This window comes from Apostichopus japonicus, chromosome 16 (genome assembly GCF_037975245.1).
Source record: "Apostichopus japonicus isolate 1M-3 chromosome 16, ASM3797524v1, whole genome shotgun sequence".
Classification (NCBI taxonomy): Eukaryota; Metazoa; Echinodermata; class Holothuroidea; order Aspidochirotida; family Stichopodidae; genus Apostichopus; species Apostichopus japonicus.
The window spans coordinates 19,307,336-19,329,616 of NC_092576.1; the positions used below are offsets into that span (position 1 = coordinate 19,307,336).

The 22,281-nt window shown below is 38.7% G+C and overlaps 2 protein-coding genes and 2 pseudogenes across 4 annotated transcripts in view; 1 reads left to right on the plus strand and 3 right to left on the minus strand.

Annotated features, from left to right (window-relative positions):
• Positions 1-7,184, minus strand: part of LOC139982757 (proline-rich transmembrane protein 1-like) — a 56,552-nt gene extending 49,368 nt beyond the window's left edge. The window contains exon 1 of the mRNA XM_071995843.1: positions 7,129-7,184. Coding sequence (XP_071851944.1) covers positions 7,129-7,135 — 7 coding nt within the window. The 5' untranslated portion in view covers positions 7,136-7,184. The remainder of the gene's footprint in view (positions 1-7,128) is intronic.
• The window catches only part of LOC139982743 (angiopoietin-1 receptor-like), a 172,542-nt gene that overhangs the window by 81,225 nt on the left and 69,036 nt on the right, over positions 1-22,281 (minus strand). The window lies entirely within an intron of this gene.
• LOC139983949 (U2 spliceosomal RNA) lies at positions 8,738-8,846 on the minus strand (annotated as a pseudogene).
• Positions 13,628-13,733, plus strand: LOC139983944 (U2 spliceosomal RNA; annotated as a pseudogene).

Below are 22,281 nucleotides of genomic sequence, written 5' to 3' on the forward strand. Positions count from 1 at the left end.
TATCTTATTGAATCTTGGTACAGGGCCTTTTCCCAAAATAGATTCCATTATGTCTGTGGAACATTCGAGAAGGTTCTCTCACGTGGTATGGAAGTTTCCATAGAAAGGGGATGGACTTCCAAACTCCCAACCAATCAGGGCAGATCAATGCCAGCGCACTTATTTTTATATCGTTAAGTTAATACAGGATGATCAGGTTATTGGCTGCCTACTGATTGTGCGCAGTGAGATTTTATGGAAGTAAGGTTTAAAAGGAAAAGGAGGCCGAAAGTTTTATCACTTCACTTCACTTGATCAGCAAATTTATCACTCCGTCAGGAAAGTTTATGACTTGATCAGCAAATTTATCACTCCGTCAGCAAATTTATCACTCCGTCAGCGCTCCGTGATCAGTTCGTTGCTTCGTCACCATTTCATCACTCTTTCTAATTGTTTAATTGACGGAGTCAAGTCAAGTCAAGTCAAGTCAAGTCAAATCATTGTAATTTAGTTTTATTTGTAAAGAGAATCGACAGAGAAGAAATTATACCGAATCAATAATCAAATCCTATCTCGTCAACTTGTTTTTGTGTGAACTCATTGTTTTCGCCCGTTCGAGACATCTCCTGAAGAAGCATAAATACGGCATCAAGATATCCCAGTACCTTTCTATCGCGAGTCCCGATATAGTTTTACTATCGGAGGAAGCGGGCTCGTCACAATATTACAGTGTATGTACATCAACTCACCAGGTCGTTTTATGTTATTTATTATTATTATTAATGTATAATAGCTTTGTTAAATATCCGACTTCCTAATGTTTTAGAACTTTTACTCTTTAAGAAATCGTTTTATTTATAGAACAGCCCCTTTTTGTAAACTGGTAAAGACAGCTTCTCAGATTCTTTGTTGAAGCTTCTTGATAATTTTGATAACTTTTGTAACGCTTTTTATGTTTTCACTATTAACTTAGTCTCATAAGCTTTTATATGTCTTAACCTGTATTTTGATGTTTTGTCTTATTGTTATATTTTTATCCTATTTATAAATTTCTCTGTAAACTTATACTGGAATAAAGAAATGAAAAAATGAATCACAGCTGAATCACACAAAACTTCTTGGATGCACATTTAAATATGATTGTTTTGGGTTTTTTTCTTGCTCTCTTTAAATTCAATATCGTTCAATTGTCTACAACTTCCTATTAACACCTAATATCTACTCACACATGCATGTCACATACTAACCCCTGCCCTGCCATGCTGAGTAATACAATTAATTTGTTTCATCTATTACATCAACTTTAATAAAGAAACCTTCGTGGATGTGTATGTACGTAAACTCACCAGGTCGTTTTAAGTTATTTATTATTATTGTTAATGTATAATTGCTTTGTCAAACATCCGACTTCCTGAATCACAGCTGAATCACACAAAACTCCTTGAATGCGTATTTAAATATGATTTGTTTGGGGTTGTTTTGCTTTCTTTAAATGCAATATCGTCCAATTGTCTACAACTTCCTCTTAACACCTACTTTCTACTAACACATGCATGTCACATACTTACCCCTGACTTGCCTTGCTGAGGATTTGGATCTGAAAATAACAAGAAAAGCTACTAATGTTTAAACTGGCGGAGATTGAACGAGATATAAATTGTCCAGTGTAATCGTTAATACAAATGGAGGTTGGGTGTGGGGGGGGGGAAGTATCTGTCAGGCAAGGGGATGGATAAAGAATTGTAACGGAGAATGGGGGAAGGTCAAGGGGATAGATAAAGAACCGTTACGGAGGACAGGGGAGGGACAAGGGTATGGATAAGGATCCGTAACGGGAAATGGAAGGGAGAAGGGGTGGATAAGGAACCGTAACGGAGAATGGAGGGGGACAAGGCGAGGAATGAGGAACCGTAACGGAGAATGGAGGAGGGAAAATGGGATGCATAAGGAACCATAGCGGAGGACAGGGGAGGGACAAGGGGATGGATACGGAACCGTAAAGGAGGATGGGGGAGGGACTAGAGGAGGAATGAGGAACCGTAACGGAGAATAAGACGGACATTGGATGGATAAAGAGAGATGCATACGACTCTACCGGGCAACAAGACTGTTGTCAGGATCTTGGAAAATACAATATATCTTATATATTACATTAAATACCGCCGCGGTATACATTCGACAACGTAGTGATTCTACAACAACCAGTAGACACTGAATCCAATATTAATTGATCAATTAATTAATGTTGCTTTCGGACGATGAGTTGTGGTAAAGCCTTCCTTCCAACCTAATTATTATGAAAGGAAAATATGCTAGAACTAAGTAGGAAAAGGATTGGGGTAAGAAGGCACCTTAAGCTCGGAAGTCCATTCTTCACGCACTGTAAAAGCTTCTAAAGAAGGGGAACGTACCGTAACTTGTTTGGGATATTTAAGGATATGGTGTATGTATACTTTGCTAACCGAGAGTATATTTTATCGTTCTACTTCGGAGCCGGTTTGATGGAATTATTGTTATGATGAAACAGAAATAGGTCTTGACCAACAAATACTACCATTGTCTAGGTATATTACCATCACATAGTATACATATGTGTATCTGAGGTTAACATTCATACAATTCAGTTACATGATATTATCAGTATTCTAGTAACTCTTCATATTATCAGCGATCTGTTCCTGGCTACTAAGTCATCCTTGACATGAAAGGCGGGGGAATTAAATGACAACCAGATCATCTAACCGATGCAGTCCCGATGAGGTGCACATGGGTACGTTTCTACACCCCTCCTCTTTTGTGAAAACCAGGCTGAAAAGTGTCCCTTTTGCTATTAAGAGTGTACCTTTTTGTAACTGTTGTAATATTATAAAGTGCTCATGCACTCTCACCAATGACAACATATATTTTCTGCTATAATGCTTAAAGGGGCGTGGTCGTCATGAAATATCGACAGCAATTTATTTTTCAATTTTCTCATTGGTTTAAGGTTTGTTGCCAAACAAAAATGTTCATTGTGATGTAAGAGCTTTTAAAATAAGAAAAAATAAATTCGTTTTCAGTATTCAATGTCAAGCTTTTAAAGTTTTTAAATATATATACTGCAGTATTTTAAATTATTACACTATGCGCAAAGATCGGTAGTGACTGGTTAGATGGATTCTACTTTAACTAAAAGAGAAGTATAAATGGTATCTGACCACTAATTTCCAAGAAGCCTGCCGACGACATGTGTGCAAAACGCAGGCGTTGTTGCCACAGCGGCAATATGAAGTGCATGCGCTACATATGCACAGTCCTCATCGCACTGGATCTGGATCTGGAGTGACACTACTCAACTCTCCTAAAAGGGGTAAAACGAGTAGGGTGGTGCAGACTTGTTTAAGCTGTGATTGGTTTCTGGCTGTAGTGTTGGGCGACAGCCGCTTTGAAGTTATTCTTGTCCTTGATTTCTTTGATGTGTTGTGGGAGGGCGTTCCAGTCTATTAGTTTTTTTGGCATGAATGAACATTTTAAACAGTTTTTGTTGCAGGGAATTTGAATGTAAGATCCGTGTCTTGAAGAGCGGACGACCGGGCGCAGAATTGTTTGCGTTGGTATGGCAAGGCGACCCGATTGGGCTTGGTGTAATATGCAGACTCTAGTCACTCTTCTTCTTTCCTCCAACGGTTCCCATTTCAGTTCTTGTTTCATGTGTGACACACTGCTAGTCCTTCTGTAATCGGCGGTTACGAACCGAGCACCCCTGTTTTGAACGGATTCTAGTTTCTCTTTAAGTTCTTTGGTTGACGGATCCCATACAGATCCACAGTACTCCATTGTTGGTCGCACTAAAGATTTGTATGCTAAGTTTTTGACCTGTTTTGAGCATGAATGTAAGTTTCTCTTTATAAACCCTAGGGTTCTGTTTGCCTTTGCAGCAGTATAATTTACGTGTGAGTTCCATGACCAATTTGACGTAAGTGTTACCCCAAGGTAAGGGTATTCTTTTCAGCCAACTCTGTATTATTAAGTGTGTATATGAATTTTTTGGGAGATTTTGAATGAGTCACTCTCAGAACATAACACTTTTGGGCATTAAATGCCATTTGCCACTTTGACTGCCATGCAGTGAGCACATCTAAGTCCTTTTGTGACATGCCAGCATCCTCAGGACCGGATACTTTTCTGAACACGATGCAATCACCTGCAAAGAGTTTCACACTAGATGTTAAGTTCTGAGGCAAGTCATTAATAAACACTAGGAAGTCCATGGGTCCCGTAACTGTTCCCTGAGGAACACTAGATTTCACATCTACCCATTATGAACATTTACCATCTATCACTACTCGCTGTTTTCTTTGAGTGAGGAATGCTTCTGTCCAATTAAGTGCTTTTCCCCTTATACCATAACGATCAAGTTTGAGAAGTAATCTGCGATGTGGAACCTTGTCAAACGCTTTCGCGAAATCCTTAATAATCATGTCCACCTGATGTTTTTGGTCTAAGAGACAAGCTATCTCATGAGTTGTATTTATCAGCTGTGTCTCACATGAGTGGTTTCTACGAAAGCCGTGTTGATTTTCGCACAAAATTTGGTGTTTATCCAGGTGTTGCATGACATTTGATTTCAGTATGTGTTCGAATATTTTACTCGCAACAGACGTCAGGTTCACCGATCTATAGTTGGATGGTACAGTACGGTCCCCTTTTTTAAAAATGGGAGTTATGTTTGAAATCAACCAGTCTGTTGGTACTACAGCTGTATCTAATGAAAGTTGAAAAATGATTTTGACTGCTGATCTCTTCTGCTGTTGTTTTGAGATATTTGGCTGAAATTCCACGTATTTCGCGGAACCTTTCCCACTCCTCAGGAGTGTTACTCTTGACCGCTCTGTTATATGCTCTTTGCTTTTTTCTTTGATGGCGTTTAATTTGAGATGTTATCCAAGGTGATGTTTTCTTACCCCTAACTATTTTTGAGGGAACATGTTTCTCCTCTGAGGCCAAAACTCTATCTTTGAGCTCATTCCAAAGATTATCTGCATCGGTCACAGATAAATCTCTACTGGCGAAATCATCACTTATTTTCTGTGCGTCCGCCTTCAAATCTTCAGTATTTGCTCTCTGATAGAGGTAGATCTTCCTAGGACGCTGGTTAGACCTTTTAACAGAGGTGTTTAACACAATAGATACAATCCCGTCGTGGTCACTGATACCAGGAATCGGAACCCGAATCGGAACCGTTGTTGTGTATGCTGTAAGTGTGTGTGTGCAGACTTACATAACAGGCAACCAGTTGACAACTCACCTTCAGTATATAACACTACATTCAGTACCACCACCGAAACATTCGCTCCAACGTATATTTTGTGGATTTCGAAAAAAAAACCGTCTTTGAAAATTACAAACAAAGATGTCAACTGAACTAGCGTTACAATCATCATTGTATTCACAATTTTCCGGTGGAGACCCTTCATGTTGTATTACGACAGCTCAATAGGGCCATGATAGTTTTTTTTTTCCGACTATTTTTGTCGATTTTTTTAGTTAAAAATTCGTATTTCTGAGTTACAAGTTTGTTTTTCTGACTTCTTTTTTTCGTTTTACTGGCTTTCTGTTTCGTTTTCAGAGTTTTGTTTTTCCTTTTTCAGACTTTGTTTTTCGATTTTCAGACTCTTATTTTCGTTTTTCAGACTTTTTTTCTTGACCCTGTACCGTTGGTGCAGTATGTATAATGTGCTACTGTCACGTAGAAATATCTTGTTTGGTATGTGCCGGACAGAGGATGTAATGAAGCTATGACTAACGAGTAAGCCGACATCTACAGACGATCGACTCACCGTTTACCAGCATGGAACCAAAATGAATGGAAATGAATGCATGGAACTCATATATGATTTTAAATTTGAAACGCAGTTTGCCTCAAACTTGCCTTATCAGAAAAACGAACAAAAAACGAAAAAGTTTAAATACCCGAGCCTGCAATAAAATGTAGGCAATTGCTCCCTAGACAAGCTAGCAGTCATTACAGCAGTACTTTTACAGTGATCATAGACAGGCGAAGCGTTTGACTTTCCTAGTAACAACGCAAATGCAAAAAACATTGCAAGTATAGGCTAGGCAAAGTCGGAAAACGGAGAGGGGGGGGGGTAGGAAAAACGGGAGGAAAATTTCAGAGAACCAAACAAAAAAACTCAGAAAAACAGGGGGAAAAATACGAGAAAAAAAAGAGCAGAAGGACAACAAAAAAAGTCAGAAAAACGATTTGTATTTATTTTTTATTTTTTATCATGGCTCTATTGAGCTGCCGTAATTTATAGACCCTTGCGTTGAAAAAAAAAAATGTTTTCAAGAAATAACTTCTATATCTATGCAGGTGGGCCAAGATACCTGCCCGCTGGCTGTTACGTTACATGGCATCTTACTATAAATGTGAGAGTTTCTAATAGGACTCATTTATCAGAGACATTTTGAGATAACTTTTGTTGTTTGTTCGCTTAATCAAAATTAGAAGAAATAACTTCTTTATTCGTGCAGGTGGGCCACGATAACTGCCCACTGACTGTCGCGTTAAATGGTACCTTATTGTACATGTGAGGGTTACCTATAGGACTCATTTATCAGAGACATTGTTGAGGTACCTTCTGCTGCTTGTTCGCTCAATCAAAATTGGAAGGGTGTGTAAAATCTCAGTGCAGGGTGCCCCTATAATTTGTTGCTTTAATTAAAGCTACTTCTGTTTTCGATAAATTTCGATTGAAAAATTAATTTCAGGTTAGTTTTAATGCTTATTAACATTTAAAGATATAACATTTGCGATCAAGTGATTGAAAGAGTAAAATGTAAGTTTTCAAACAATGGTCATTACAGCTTAAAGTTCCCTAAAACTTTGACGTTTTTGGATGTCGATGAAAAAAGTCTTTCATATATGCAGATTCTGATTATATTAGCTTACATATCTGGAATCACAAGAATATACTCAAAGCGGTTACACAACTCAGATGATGGAAGAACCCTATTCCTCTCACTGCCTGCGTTGTTTTTATCAAACTTGTTTTCAACAAATGAAACACAACGCATGCAAGTAATAACAGTTTTATCATATTGTTGACCAATGTATTATATAGCTTTAGACTTATTTCCATACAAGGAATTTAAGTTGTTACTCACCAGACATCACGGGAACGTTTTCAGGCAAAGAGTACAAGCTGCTGTTAGTATGTTTAATTTCGTTGTGAACTAGTTTACATAGTGAGTGGTTTAAATATATTTAGGATTATCTTGCTGGCGGCAAATTAGTGAGTCTTATTAAACAAAACGGAAATGGAAAGGGGAAGTATTAACAATGTCGTAGTATGCCGGCTATTCATTGTAAAATATCAACTACGTCACTTCCTCTTCGGCAGAAAAAATGGTGTTCGTGAGACATTGAGGGAAGAACTTTCAGGTAACCAATAAGATATTTACAACGAATTTCAAAATCTGTTGGTACCAGACTTGATCTTTATACTGCTAGAGAAGAAAGGTAAATGTCGAAATCATGCTTCTTTGATTTACCATAAATCGCCCATGAAACGATGGAACTACATGTATGAAATACAAAATGTTATAACCCCAAATTTGATGGTATCATACAACATTGTTCACCTCACAACTGGCGGTTCTATACACATTATTACATCCCAAATTCTATAATTTGAATTATTGTTATATCTCTAATTCGAATTCGTGATGTATCTCTAGTTCTTTTGGATATCTCTAATTCGAATTATTGATATTTCTAATTATTTTGGTACCTCGAATATAATTTAGTATTTATTTATTTCGAATTTGGATTCGAGAACTCTTTTCTTGATATCTCTTATTCAAGTTTGGATATCGTGAATTCAATTTGAGATATCTAAGATAATTTTCCCTTCTTAATATCTTTAATTTATTTCTTGATATCCTAAATTTTTAGATATCTTAAATAAAATTCAAGATATCGAAAATGCAATATCTGATATCTCAAATGTATTTGAAGATATCTGAAAACAAATTACAGATATCTTAAATTAGTTCGAGATATCTGAAATTAATTGTAGATATTTCGAATTAAATTGAAGATATCTGTAGTTTTTGAATAAATTTGAACACGGCGTTTCATACGTCCTTGTTAAGTTTTAATTTCTCTGAAAATGTACACAAACGTTTCAATGCCATGGATATCCCGGATTGAAAAAAATGGTTGGAATAAATATTTTGTACGTTTCTAATATTTTGTGATGATGATTTTTTTTTTAATACTTTTTTACTGTTAATTCACGTATATGTCCATAACTCTTTAAAGTTAATAAAATAAGCAAAAGAAAAAGAAAGAGACACAAAAACAAGTTTCTTTTCAATGTATAATGAAAACACTTTCAATATGGGTTACATCTACGTTATTCTTGCAAAGAGGTCATTTCTTTGTCAAAGGTAAACGATTCATATACGTACTGTAAATTATATGCAATAGCAGGTGTTACTCTAAACCACATTCGGTGAGCATGTTTCAAAGATTAGTTTCGACGAGCTTAGAGAATTCATCGGCCACAGCATAATGAATGACGTCATCATGACGTTGTGAGTGCTTCCTTCTATGTTTCAAATTGAAGATTATCAAAGATTTCATTTTTTTCACATTAACTAAAAGCTAACAAAACGTACTTTTTAAGAAAAGTCATCTAGGAAAGAACCTGGGCACGAAACCAAGCTACCGAACGACTGATCCGCTCTCAACCCCAGTCTCCTTGCATCGAGACTGTGACTGTGTGATCATCGTCGGAAGTGCATCACCATTCCCCCCCCCCCCCCCCGAAAGGGAACAAATACTACACATGATCTTAGCCAAAAGGCCGAGAAGCGATGTGGAGGGGTTTTCCTCTCCCCTAACAAAACGTAGTATCTGTTAGAGATATAGGAACTGTTCATGCTGTCAGTACGTGTGTTTTGATGTTTTATATGACCTTATCCCCGCTGTTGAATAAATCAGGTCACCTGAAACAAACAGAGGATAGTCAGGTGAGTATCCAGGGGGGGCGTTGGGGGCGCGCGCCCCCCGGGTAAGAAAAAGAAGAGAGAAAAAAAAGAGAAGAGAAAAGGAAAAAAAGAGGGGAAAAAGAGGAGGAGGAGAGGAAGGAAGGGAAAATAAAAAGAAGAAAGAGAGAAGAAGGAGAAAAGGAGGGAGTAAAAGAAAAACGCGAAGACACCGGGAAGAGAAAGAGGAACAGTGACATCATTACAGCGCTGAAGGGTAGCCAGTGACGGATCAATGATTTCGTAAAAGTGTGCCTCACCCTACCCCTTACACCGACAACTCCATTTTTTGACGTTTCCATTTTCCTCTCTCACTACTGATCTATATATATACTATATATGATCTATCATAACGCGTGTGTAGAATTGTGCTATGAAACCAACTGTGGCTGGTCTCGAACTCGACCGTGTCGTCGGGGAACATGACGCATTTTGGGATGGGGGCGATCGCCCCCCCCCCCCATTCAGCATTTTTTTAAATGATATCGCTAAGTAATTTCAAAATAGAAAGTGCTTAGATGCAACTTACAAGGCCTGGGAAGTGTCATTTCCATCGATCTGGGAGACATTTTCGGCCAAAATTTGCTTGTACGCTTCGCGCTAACAAATGGTCCTGGGTAGTGCCATTTCCAGCGATCTGGGAGGCATTTTCGGCCAACATTTTCTTGTACGCTTCGCGCCAACCTATGGTGGCGCTACGCTTAGATAATTTGCCTACAGGCTTTGCCCCTCCCTTGGCAAATTCCTCGCTACGCGCCTGTTCGAATTTGTAACGCAAACAGCAGATATCACATCATAAATCAGTGAGCATGAAAATGGCGTTCCAGGATGAAAATCCTCAAAACTGTCCGACTTGCCTGAAAAAATAGCCAAAAATTCGTTCAACGTGTCAATGTCAATATCATATAAGCAAGTATCGGTTATTACATCGTATGCCATCATGTACCGTACGGTCCATTCAAATTGCGCAGTATACCGCGGGATGCTAATGTAAACAACGACATGTCTCACGTAGATGTATAAAAAGCATGGAGGTCCAATTATGTCAAAAGTTTCTTTTACATTAGTAATGGCGAATTAGGGGCTGCACCCCCGCCGCGCAGTGGCGGAGCGTCCATACGGTCAGGGGGGCGGATGCCCCCCCCCCCGACGGACTCAAATCGACTGCTGGCGCCTTTTACAGTCTGCACCCACATTGTAAGCAGTCTGCGCTTCTCTGGGCTCAACAGGTTTACGTCAAGGTTCATGATGGTGATGTTACTACTTTGCAGTCCCCAAATTTAATGGGTACCTGGTGTAAATTGCCGCTGTAATTTATACAATTTGGAAACCAAGGGGATTCTCGGCAGACAAATCGAATTTCCGTCGCGAACCAGTCGCCCGGGTCGAGCTCAGGTCGAGTAGAGGTCGGGTCGGTCGACTTAGGTCGATATAGGTCGAGTTTAAATCGAGATTTGGTCGAAATTAGGTCGAGAAACAGGTCGAGTATAGGTCGAGTACAGGTCTATCCAACTTGGCCGACCTGAGTCGAGACAGGTCGACTACGTCGAACTACAATCGAACTAAGGTCGTTATAGGTCGTTGTGAGATCGTTATGAGGTCGGCTCAGGTCGAGATATCCCCCAGGTCGAGACAGGCCAAGTAGTTTGTGGGGTCGCGTCGGTCGAGTTCCCGAGATCGCCACTGGGACTGCACCATTATCCATTCCCGTGCCCCCCTCTTTCTCCGTTACAGTTCTTAATACATCCCCTCCATTATTTAATCCTTCATACGCCTCTGGGTACTTCCATAAACGTTTAGCCCCGTGCAACTATAGATCAGTATGTGCAAACTTTGAATTTGTCTCTCTCACGTTGGAAATCATGGGCACGTTAATCGGTCTAAGGTAAGATATATAGTAACACAGTGACTCATTTATATATCTCTCATTAACTATATTAAATATATTACGTAATACAATTTAACGAAACTACTGCTTTATTCAAGTATTTGGATTTGACAACTTTACACAAGGCAAACATAAAAGCCAAAAGAGTTACGTTCTTCTCCTGCCCTATATATCGTTTTTAATATATTGATTGTTGTTGACTTTTAATTGAAGGAATTGATTAGCTTTTTCCACCTATCGATTGTTAAAGAGTCATGAAAGGCACAAACGATAGAGGAAGGCACTCAATATGGTTTGTCGTTGTTATGAATCATGAAAAGCTCATTATACTAGACGCGTTTTCGCACCTTTAAGTCTTTATTCTGTTACAACTTTCTTCATTAACTACTATCAGGCGCGTATCCAGGATTTTCTAACCCGGGGGGCGCGAATTACAATCTAAGCGGAGCGCCACCATCGGTTGGCGCGCAGCGTACAAGAAAATTTCTGGTTTTGATACCCCCCAGATCACCGGAAACGGCACTTCTCGGGCTTGAAATGAGCAACCATTGTACACTTTTGGCCTGAGAACCAAGTATTTCCTAATAGTTTTTTTTTTTCCATCCATAACCTTTTTGAAGATTGTCAACCCGGCACACGTCATGTTCGACCTGATCGCATCTCCTGTGGGTCTTTGCTTTTGTAGGTGATTCTACGTCGCGGCCCACAATACCCGTCAGCCCCAATTTTCAAGGTTTTAAGCCCCAAATTTGTTCAGAATTTGAAAATTCACATTTCTCGTGAATAAACTCACTTCAAAACATACCCATAATGTTGTACAAAATTTTATCTATGGACAACCAATATAGAAAAACTTCCTTCAACCCCTAACAGACCGGTCAAAATTGCATGAGTAGAGGGAAGTGTTATGCAGAATGTTGGTCAGAAATTTTCGAAAATTCAGACACAGTTAATTTATTGGTGTACAAATATGAAACCTCTTATAACGGCTATTATAAAACTTGGTTGAAGGAAATGAAAAAATAGCAGATATTTCCGAAACCGAACACTACACACATAGGCGTAGGAGGCGCGGCGGCAGTGGCGGAGCTAGGGGTATTGGTCAGGAGGGGCGAGAATGGTTCGTAGGGGCGCTTTCGACACTATCTAAGCGGAGCGCCACCACTGGTTGGCGCGTAGCGCACAGACAATTTTTAAGTAAAGATACTCCCTAGATCGCGGAAATGACCCTTTCAGGGCCTGGCTAATTTGCAGATAAACGAAGAATAGGGTGTCATCGCCAAATTACACCAACAAAATGTGACAAATGTCAATAAGTAGATGAGAGCGCAATAAAAAAATCAATAATCGCGAATAAGTAAAAAGTGGTAAAGAGCTGTAAAAGGCGCCAGCAGTCGATTTGAGTCCGTCGGGGGGGGGGGGGCATCCGCCCCCTGACCGTATGGACGCTCCGCCACTGCGCGGCGGGGGTGCAGCCCCTAATTCGCCATTACTAATGTAAAAGAAACTTTTGACATAATTGGACCTCCATGCTTTTTATACATCTACGTGAGACATGTCGTTGTTTACATTAGCATCCCGCGGTATACTGCGCAATTTGAATGGACCGTACGGTACATGATGGCATGCGATGTAATAACCGATACTTGCTTATATGATATTGACATTGACACGTTGAACGAATTTTTGGCTATTTTTTCAGGCAAGTCGGACAGTTTTGAGGATTTTCATCCTGGAACGCCATTTTCATGCTCACTGATTTATGATGTGATATCTGCTGTTTGCGTTACGAATTCGAACAGGCGCGTAGCGAGGAATTTGCCAAGGGAGGGGCAAAGCCTGTAGGCAAATTATCTAAGCGTAGCGCCACCATAGGTTGGCGCGAAGCGTACAAGAAAATGTTGGCCGAAAATGCCTCCCAGATCGCTGGAAATGGCACTACCCAGGACCATTTGTTAGCGCGAAGCGTACAAGCAAATTTTGGCCGAAAATGTCTCCCAGATCGATGGAAATGACACTTCCCAGGCCTTGTAAGTTGCATCTAAGCACTTTCTATTTTGAAATTACTTAGCGATATCATTTAAAAAAATGCTGAATGGGGGGGGCGATCGCCCCCATCCCAAAATGCGTCATGTTCCCCGACGACACGGTCGAGTTCGAGACCAGCCACAGTTGGTTTCATAGCACAATTCTACACACGCGTTATGATAGATCATATATAGTATATATATAGATCATTAGTGAGAGAGGAAAATGGAAACGTCAAAAAATGGAGTTGTCGGTGTAAGGGGTAGGGTGAGGCACACTTTTACGAAATCATTGATCCGTCACTGGCTACCCTTCAGCGCTGTAATGATGTCACTGTTCCTCTTTCTCTTCCCGGTGTCTTCGCGTTTTTCTTTTACTCCCTCCTTTTCTCCTTCTTCTCTCTTTCTTCTTTTTATTTTCCCTTCCTTCCTCTCCTCCTCCTCTTTTTCCCCTCTTTTTTTCCTTTTCTCTTCTCTTTTTTTTCTCTCTTCTTTTTCTTACCCGGGGGGCGCGCGCCCCCAACGCCCCCCCTGGATACTCACCTGACTATCCTCTGTTTGTTTCAGGTGACCTGATTTATTCAACAGCGGGGATAAGGTCATATAAAACATCAAAACACACGTACTGACAGCATGAACAGTTCCTATATCTCTAACAGATACTACGTTTTGTTAGGGGAGAGGAAAACCCCTCCACATCGCTTCTCGGCCTTTTGGCTAAGATCATGTGTAGTATTTGTTCCCTTTCGGGGGGGGGGGGGAATGGTGATGCACTTCCGACGATGATCACACAGTCACAGTCTCGATGCAAGGAGACTGGGGTTGAGAGCGGATCAGTCGTTCGGTAGCTTGGTTTCGTGCCCAGGTTCTTTCCTAGATGACTTTTCTTAAAAAGTACGTTTTGTTAGCTTTTAGTTAATGTGAAAAAAATGAAATCTTTGATAATCTTCAATTTGAAACATAGAAGGAAGCACTCACAACGTCATGATGACGTCATTCATTATGCTGTGGCCGATGAATTCTCTAAGCTCGTCGAAACTAATCTTTGAAACATGCTCACCGAATGTGGTTTAGAGTAACACCTGCTATTGCATATAATTTACAGTACGTATATGAATCGTTTACCTTTGACAAAGAAATGACCTCTTTGCAAGAATAACGTAGATGTAACCCATATTGAAAGTGTTTTCATTATACATTGAAAAGAAACTTGTTTTTGTGTCTCTTTCATTTTCTTTTGCTTATTTTATTAACTTTAAAGAGTTATGGACATATACGTGAATTAACAGTAAAAAAGTATTAAAAAAAAAATCATCATCACAAAATATTAGAAACGTACAAAATATTTATTCCAACCATTTTTTTCAATCCGGGATATCCATGGCATTGAAACGTTTGTGTACATTTTCAGAGAAATTAAAACTTAACAAGGACGTATGAAACGCCGTGTTCAAATTTATTCAAAAACTACAGATATCTTCAATTTAATTCGAAATATCTACAATTAATTTCAGATATCTCGAACTAATTTAAGATATCTGTAATTTGTTTTCAGATATCTTCAAATACATTTGAGATATCAGATATTGCATTTTCGATATCTTGAATTTTATTTAAGATATCTAAAAATTTAGGATATCAAGAAATAAATTAAAGATATTAAGAAGGGAAAATTATCTTAGATATCTCAAATTGAATTCACGATATCCAAACTTGAATAAGAGATATCAAGAAAAGAGTTCTCGAATCCAAATTCGAAATAAATAAATACTAAATTATATTCGAGGTACCAAAATAATTAGAAATATCAATAATTCGAATTAGAGATATCCAAAAGAACTAGAGATACATCACGAATTCGAATTAGAGATATAACAATAATTCAAATTATAGAATTTGGGATGTAATAATGTGTATAGAACCGCCAGTTGTGAGGTGAACAATGTTGTATGATACCATCAAATTTGGGGTTATACATTTTGTATTTCATACATGTAGTTCCATCGTTTCATGGGCGATTTATGGTAAATCAAAGAAGCATGATTTCGACATTTACCTTTCTTCTCTAGCAGTATAAAGATCAAGTCTGGTACCAACAGATTTTGAAATTCGTTGTAAATATCTTATTGGTTACCTGAAAGTTCTTCCCTCAATGTCTCACGAACACCATTTTTTCTGCCGAAGAGGAAGTGACGTAGTTGATATTTTACAATGAATAGCCGGCATACTACGACATTGTTAATACTTCCCCTTTCCATTTCCGTTTTGTTTAATAAGACTCACTAATTTGCCGCCAGCAAGATAATCCTAAATATATTTAAACCACTCACTATGTAAACTAGTTCACAACGAAATTAAACATACTAACAGCAGCTTGTACTCTTTGCCTGAAAACGTTCCCGTGATGTCTGGTGAGTAACAACTTAAATTCCTTGTATGGAAATAAGTCTAAAGCTATATAATACATTGGTCAACAATATGATAAAACTGTTATTACTTGCATGCGTTGTGTTTCATTTGTTGAAAACAAGTTTGATAAAAACAACGCAGGCAGTGAGAGGAATAGGGTTCTTCCATCATCTGAGTTGTGTAACCGCTTTGAGTATATTCTTGTGATTCCAGATATGTAAGCTAATATAATCAGAATCTGCATATATGAAAGACTTTTTTCATCGACATCCAAAAACGTCAAAGTTTTAGGGAACTTTAAGCTGTAATGACCATTGTTTGAAAACTTACATTTTACTCTTTCAATCACTTGATCGCAAATGTTATATCTTTAAATGTTAATAAGCATTAAAACTAACCTGAAATTAATTTTTCAATCGAAATTTATCGAAAACAGAAGTAGCTTTAATTAAAGCAACAAATTATAGGGGCACCCTGCACTGAGATTTTACACACCCTTCCAATTTTGATTGAGCGAACAAGCAGCAGAAGGTACCTCAACAATGTCTCTGATAAATGAGTCCTATAGGTAACCCTCACATGTACAATAAGGTACCATTTAACGCGACAGTCAGTGGGCAGTTATCGTGGCCCACCTGCACGAATAAAGAAGTTATTTCTTCTAATTTTGATTAAGCGAACAAACAACAAAAGTTATCTCAAAATGTCTCTGATAAATGAGTCCTATTAGAAACTCTCACATTTATAGTAAGATGCCATGTAACGTAACAGCCAGCGGGCAGGTATCTTGGCCCACCTGCATAGATATAGAAGTTATTTCTTGAAAACATTTTTTTTTTTCAACGCAAGGGTCTATAAATTACGGCAGCTCAATAGAGCCATGATAAAAAATAAAAAATAAATACAAATCGTTTTTCTGACTTTTTTTGTTGTCCTTCTGCTCTTTTTTTTCTCGTATTTTTCCCCCTGTTTTTCTGAGTTTTTTTGTTTGGTTCTCTGAAATTTTCCTCCCGTTTTTCCTACCCCCCCCCTCTCCGTTTTCCGACTTTGCCTAGCCTATACTTGCAATGTTTTTTGCATTTGCGTTGTTACTAGGAAAGTCAAACGCTTCGCCTGTCTATGATCACTGTAAAAGTACTGCTGTAATGACTGCTAGCTTGTCTAGGGAGCAATTGCCTACATTTTATTGCAGGCTCGGGTATTTAAACTTTTTCGTTTTTTGTTCGTTTTTCTGATAAGGCAAGTTTGAGGCAAACTGCGTTTCAAATTTAAAATCATATATGAGTTCCATGCATTCATTTCCATTCATTTTGGTTCCATGCTGGTAAACGGTGAGTCGATCGTCTGTAGATGTCGGCTTACTCGTTAGTCATAGCTTCATTACATCCTCTGTCCGGCACATACCAAACAAGATATTTCTACGTGACAGTAGCACATTATACATACTGCACCAACGGTACAGGGTCAAGAAAAAAAGTCTGAAAAACGAAAATAAGAGTCTGAAAATCGAAAAACAAAGTCTGAAAAAGGAAAAACAAAACTCTGAAAACGAAACAGAAAGCCAGTAAAACGAAAAAAAGAAGTCAGAAAAACAAACTTGTAACTCAGAAATACGAATTTTTAACTAAAAAAATCGACAAAAATAGTCGGAAAAAAAAAACTATCATGGCCCTATTGAGCTGTCGTAATACAACATGAAGGGTCTCCACCGGAAAATTGTGAATACAATGATGATTGTAACGCTAGTTCAGTTGACATCTTTGTTTGTAATTTTCAAAGACGGTTTTTTTTTCGAAATCCACAAAATATACGTTGGAGCGAATGTTTCGGTGGTGGTACTGAATGTAGTGTTATATACTGAAGGTGAGTTGTCAACTGGTTGCCTGTTATGTAAGTCTGCACACACACACTTACAGCATACACAACAACGGTTCCGATTCGGGTTCCGATTCCTGGTATCAGTGACCACGACGGGATTGTATCTATTGTGTTAAACACCTCTGTTAAAAGGTCTAACCAGCGTCCTAGGAAGATCTACCTCTATCAGAGAGCAAATACTGAAGATTTGAAGGCGGACGCACAGAAAATAAGTGATGATTTCGCCAGTAGAGATTTATCTGTGACCGATGCAGATAATCTTTGGAATGAGCTCAAAGATAGAGTTTTGGCCTCAGAGGAGAAACATGTTCCCTCAAAAATAGTTAGGGGTAAGAAAACATCACCTTGGATAACATCTCAAATTAAACGCCATCAAAGAAAAAAGCAAAGAGCATATAACAGAGCGGTCAAGAGTAACACTCCTGAGGAGTGGGAAAGGTTCCGCGAAATACGTGGAATTTCAGCCAAATATCTCAAAACAACAGCAGAAGAGATCAGCAGTCAAAATCATTTTTCAACTTTCATTAGATACAGCTGTAGTACCAACAGACTGGTTGATTTCAAACATAACTCCCATTTTTAAAAAAGGGGACCGTACTGTACCATCCAACTATAGATCGGTGAACCTGACGTCTGTTGCGAGTAAAATATTCGAACACATACTGAAATCAAATGTCATGCAACACCTGGATAAACACCAAATTTTGTGCGAAAATCAACACGGCTTTCGTAGAAACCACTCATGTGAGACACAGCTGATAAATACAACTCATGAGATAGCTTGTCTCTTAGACCAAAAACATCAGGTGGACATGATTATTAAGGATTTCGCGAAAGCGTTTGACAAGGTTCCACATCGCAGATTACTTCTCAAACTTGATCGTTATGGTATAAGGGGAAAAGCACTTAATTGGACAGAAGCATTCCTCACTCAAAGAAAACAGCGAGTAGTGATAGATGGTAAATGTTCATAATGGGTAGATGTGAAATCTAGTGTTCCTCAGGGAACAGTTACGGGACCCATGGACTTCCTAGTGTTTATTAATGACTTGCCTCAGAACTTAACATCTAGTGTGAAACTCTTTGCAGGTGATTGCATCGTGTTCAGAAAAGTATCCGGTCCTGAGGATGCTGGCATGTCACAAAAGGACTTAGATGTGCTCACTGCATGGCAGTCAAAGTGGCAAATGGCATTTAATGCCCAAAAGTGTTATGTTCTGAGAGTGACTCATTCAAAATCTCCCAAAAAATTCATATACACACTTAATAATACAGAGTTGGCTGAAAAGAATACCCTTACCTTGGGGTAACACTTACGTCAAATTGGTCATGGAACTCACACGTAAATTATACTGCTGCAAAGGCAAACAGAACCCTAGGGTTTATAAAGAGAAACTTACATTCATGCTCAAAACAGGTCAAAAACTTAGCATACAAATCTTTAGTGCGACCAACAATGGAGTACTGTGGATCTGTATGGGATCCGTCAACCAAAGAACTTAAAGAGAAACTAGAATCCGTTCAAAACAGGGGTGCTCGGTTCGTAACCGCCGATTACAGAAGGACTAGCAGTGTGTCACACATGAAACAAGAACTGAAATGGGAACCGTTGGAGGAAAGAAGAAGAGTGACTAGAGTCTGCATATTACACCAAGCCCAATCGGGTCGCCTTGCCATACCAACGCAAACAATTCTGCGCCCGGTCGTCCGCTCTTCAAGACACGGATCTTACATTCAAATTCCCTGCAACAAAAACTGTTTAAAATGTTCATTCATGCCAAAAAAACTAATAGACTGGAACGCCCTCCCACAACACATCAAAGAAATCGAGGACAAGAATAACTTCAAAGCGGCTGTCGCCCAACACTACAGCCAGAAACCAATCACAGCTTAAACAAGTCTGCACCACCCTACTCGTTTTACCCCTTTTAGGAGAGTTGAGTAGTGTCACTCCAGATCCAGATCCAGTGCGATGAGGACTGTGCATATGTAGCGCATGCACTTCATATTGCCGCTGTGGCAACAACGCCTGCGTTTTGCACACATGTCGTCGGCAGGCTTCTTGGAAATTAGTGGTCAGATACCATTTATACTTCTCTTTTAGTTAAAGTAGAATCCATCTAACCAGTCACTACCGATCTTTGCGCATAGTGTAATAATTTAAAATACTGCAGTATATATATTTAAAAACTTTAAAAGCTTGACATTGAATACTGAAAACGAATTTATTTTTTCTTATTTTAAAAGCTCTTACATCACAATGAACATTTTTGTTTGGCAACAAACCTTAAACCAATGAGAAAATTGAAAAATAAATTGCTGTCGATATTTCATGACGACCACGCCCCTTTAAGCATTATAGCAGAAAATATATGTTGTCATTGGTGAGAGTGCATGAGCACTTTATAATATTACAACAGTTACAAAAAGGTACACTCTTAATAGCAAAAGGGACACTTTTCAGCCTGGTTTTCACAAAAGAGGAGGGGTGTAGAAACGTACCCATGTGCACCTCATCGGGACTGCATCGGTTAGATGATCTGGTTGTCATTTAATTCCCCCGCCTTTCATGTCAAGGATGACTTAGTAGCCAGGAACAGATCGCTGATAATATGAAGAGTTACTAGAATACTGATAATATCATGTAACTGAATTGTATGAATGTTAACCTCAGATACACATATGTATACTATGTGATGGTAATATACCTAGACAATGGTAGTATTTGTTGGTCAAGACCTATTTCTGTTTCATCATAACAATAATTCCATCAAACCGGCTCCGAAGTAGAACGATAAAATATACTCTCGGTTAGCAAAGTATACATACACCATATCCTTAAATATCCCAAACAAGTTACGGTACGTTCCCCTTCTTTAGAAGCTTTTACAGTGCGTGAAGAATGGACTTCCGAGCTTAAGGTGCCTTCTTACCCCAATCCTTTTCCTACTTAGTTCTAGCATATTTTCCTTTCATAATAATTAGGTTGGAAGGAAGGCTTTACCACAACTCATCGTCCGAAAGCAACATTAATTAATTGATCAATTAATATTGGATTCAGTGTCTACTGGTTGTTGTAGAATCACTACGTTGTCGAATGTATACCGCGGCGGTATTTAATGTAATATATAAGATATATTGTATTTTCCAAGATCCTGACAACAGTCTTGTTGCCCGGTAGAGTCGTATGCATCTCTCTTTATCCATCCAATGTCCGTCTTATTCTCCGTTACGGTGCCTTATCCATCCCCTTGTCCCTCCCCCACTCACCGTTACGGTTCCTCATTCCTCCTCTAGTCCCTCCCCCATCCTCCTTTACGGTTCCGTATCCATCCCCTTGTCCCTCCCCTGTCCTCCGCTATGGTTCCTTATGCATCCCATTTTCCCTCCTCCATTCTCCGTTACGGTTCCTCATTCCTCGCCTTGTCCCCCTCCATTCTCCGTTACGGTTCCTTATCCACCCCTTCTCCCTTCCATTTCCCGTTACGGATCCTTATCCATACCCTTGTCCCTCCCCTGTCCTCCGTAACGGTTCTTTATCTATCCCCTTGACCTTCCCCCATTCTCCGTTACAATTCTTTATCCATCCCCTTGCCTGACAGATACTTCCCCCCCCCCCCACACCCAACCTCCATTTGTATTAACGATTACACTGGACAATTTATATCTCGTTCAATCTCCGCCAGTTTAAACATTAGTAGCTTTTCTTGTTATTTTCAGATCCAAATCCTCAGCAAGGCAAGTCAGGGGTAAGTATGTGACATGCATGTGTTAGTAGAAAGTAGGTGTTAAGAGGAAGTTGTAGACAATTGGACGATATTGCATTTAAAGAGAGCAAAACAACCCCAAACAAATCATATTTAAATACGCATTCAAGGAGTTTTGTGTGATTCAGCTGTGATTCAGGAAGTCGGATGTTTTACAAAGCAATTATACATTAACAATAATAATAAATAACTTAAAACGACCTGGTGAGTTTACGTACATACACATCCACGAAGGTTTCTTTATTAAAGTTGATGTAATAGATGAAACAAATTAATTGTATTACTCAGCATGGCAGGGCAGGGGTTAGTATGTGACATGCATGTGTGAGTAGATATTAGGTGTTAATAGGAAGTTGTAGACAATTGAACGATATTGAATTTAAAGAGAGCAAGAAAAAAACCCAAAACAATCATATTTAAATGTGCATCCAAGAAGTTTTGTGTGATTCAGCTGTGATTCATTTTTTCATTTCTTTATTCCAGTATAAGTTTACAGAGAAATTTATAAATAGGATAAAAATATAACAATAAGACAAAACATCAAAATACAGGTTAAGACATATAAAAGCTTATGAGACTAAGTTAATAGTGAAAACATAAAAAGCGTTACAAAAGTTATCAAAATTATCAAGAAGCTTCAACAAAGAATCTGAGAAGCTGTCTTTACCAGTTTACAAAAAGGGGCTGTTCTATAAATAAAACGATTTCTTAAAGAGTAAAAGTTCTAAAACATTAGGAAGTCGGATATTTAACAAAGCTATTATACATTAATAATAATAATAAATAACATAAAACGACCTGGTGAGTTGATGTACATACACATCGACGAAGGTTTATTTATTAAAGCTGATGTAAGAGATGAAAAAGATCAATTGTATCACTTAACTGTACAGTTGTAGTAGTAAGACAAAACAGTAAAACCAAACGACCTGATGATTTTATAATTGAACCAAGGGTTGGGGTTGGATGTGTGAAAGTTAGGGAGTGGGGGGGGGGGGATTTTCCCCTTTGAGAAATTGTTGGATTTTATAAAGCCTGCATTTGTAATAAATTCTGTCTGTTAGGCTACACAATGAATATGACTGTTAAACATTCACGATTATCACGTTGTATAATGATCATGCATGCATGTGTTACCATTACAAACGTTACATTACAAACGTTCTTATCTTTGCTCAATGTTAACAATGTTTCAACATGAAGCTTACATCAGAGTGTATCTCACCTCAATGTTTGAAATTAAATCAGTATCGCGGTAAGTTTACATACATTATATCACAATAAATGACAAAACTGT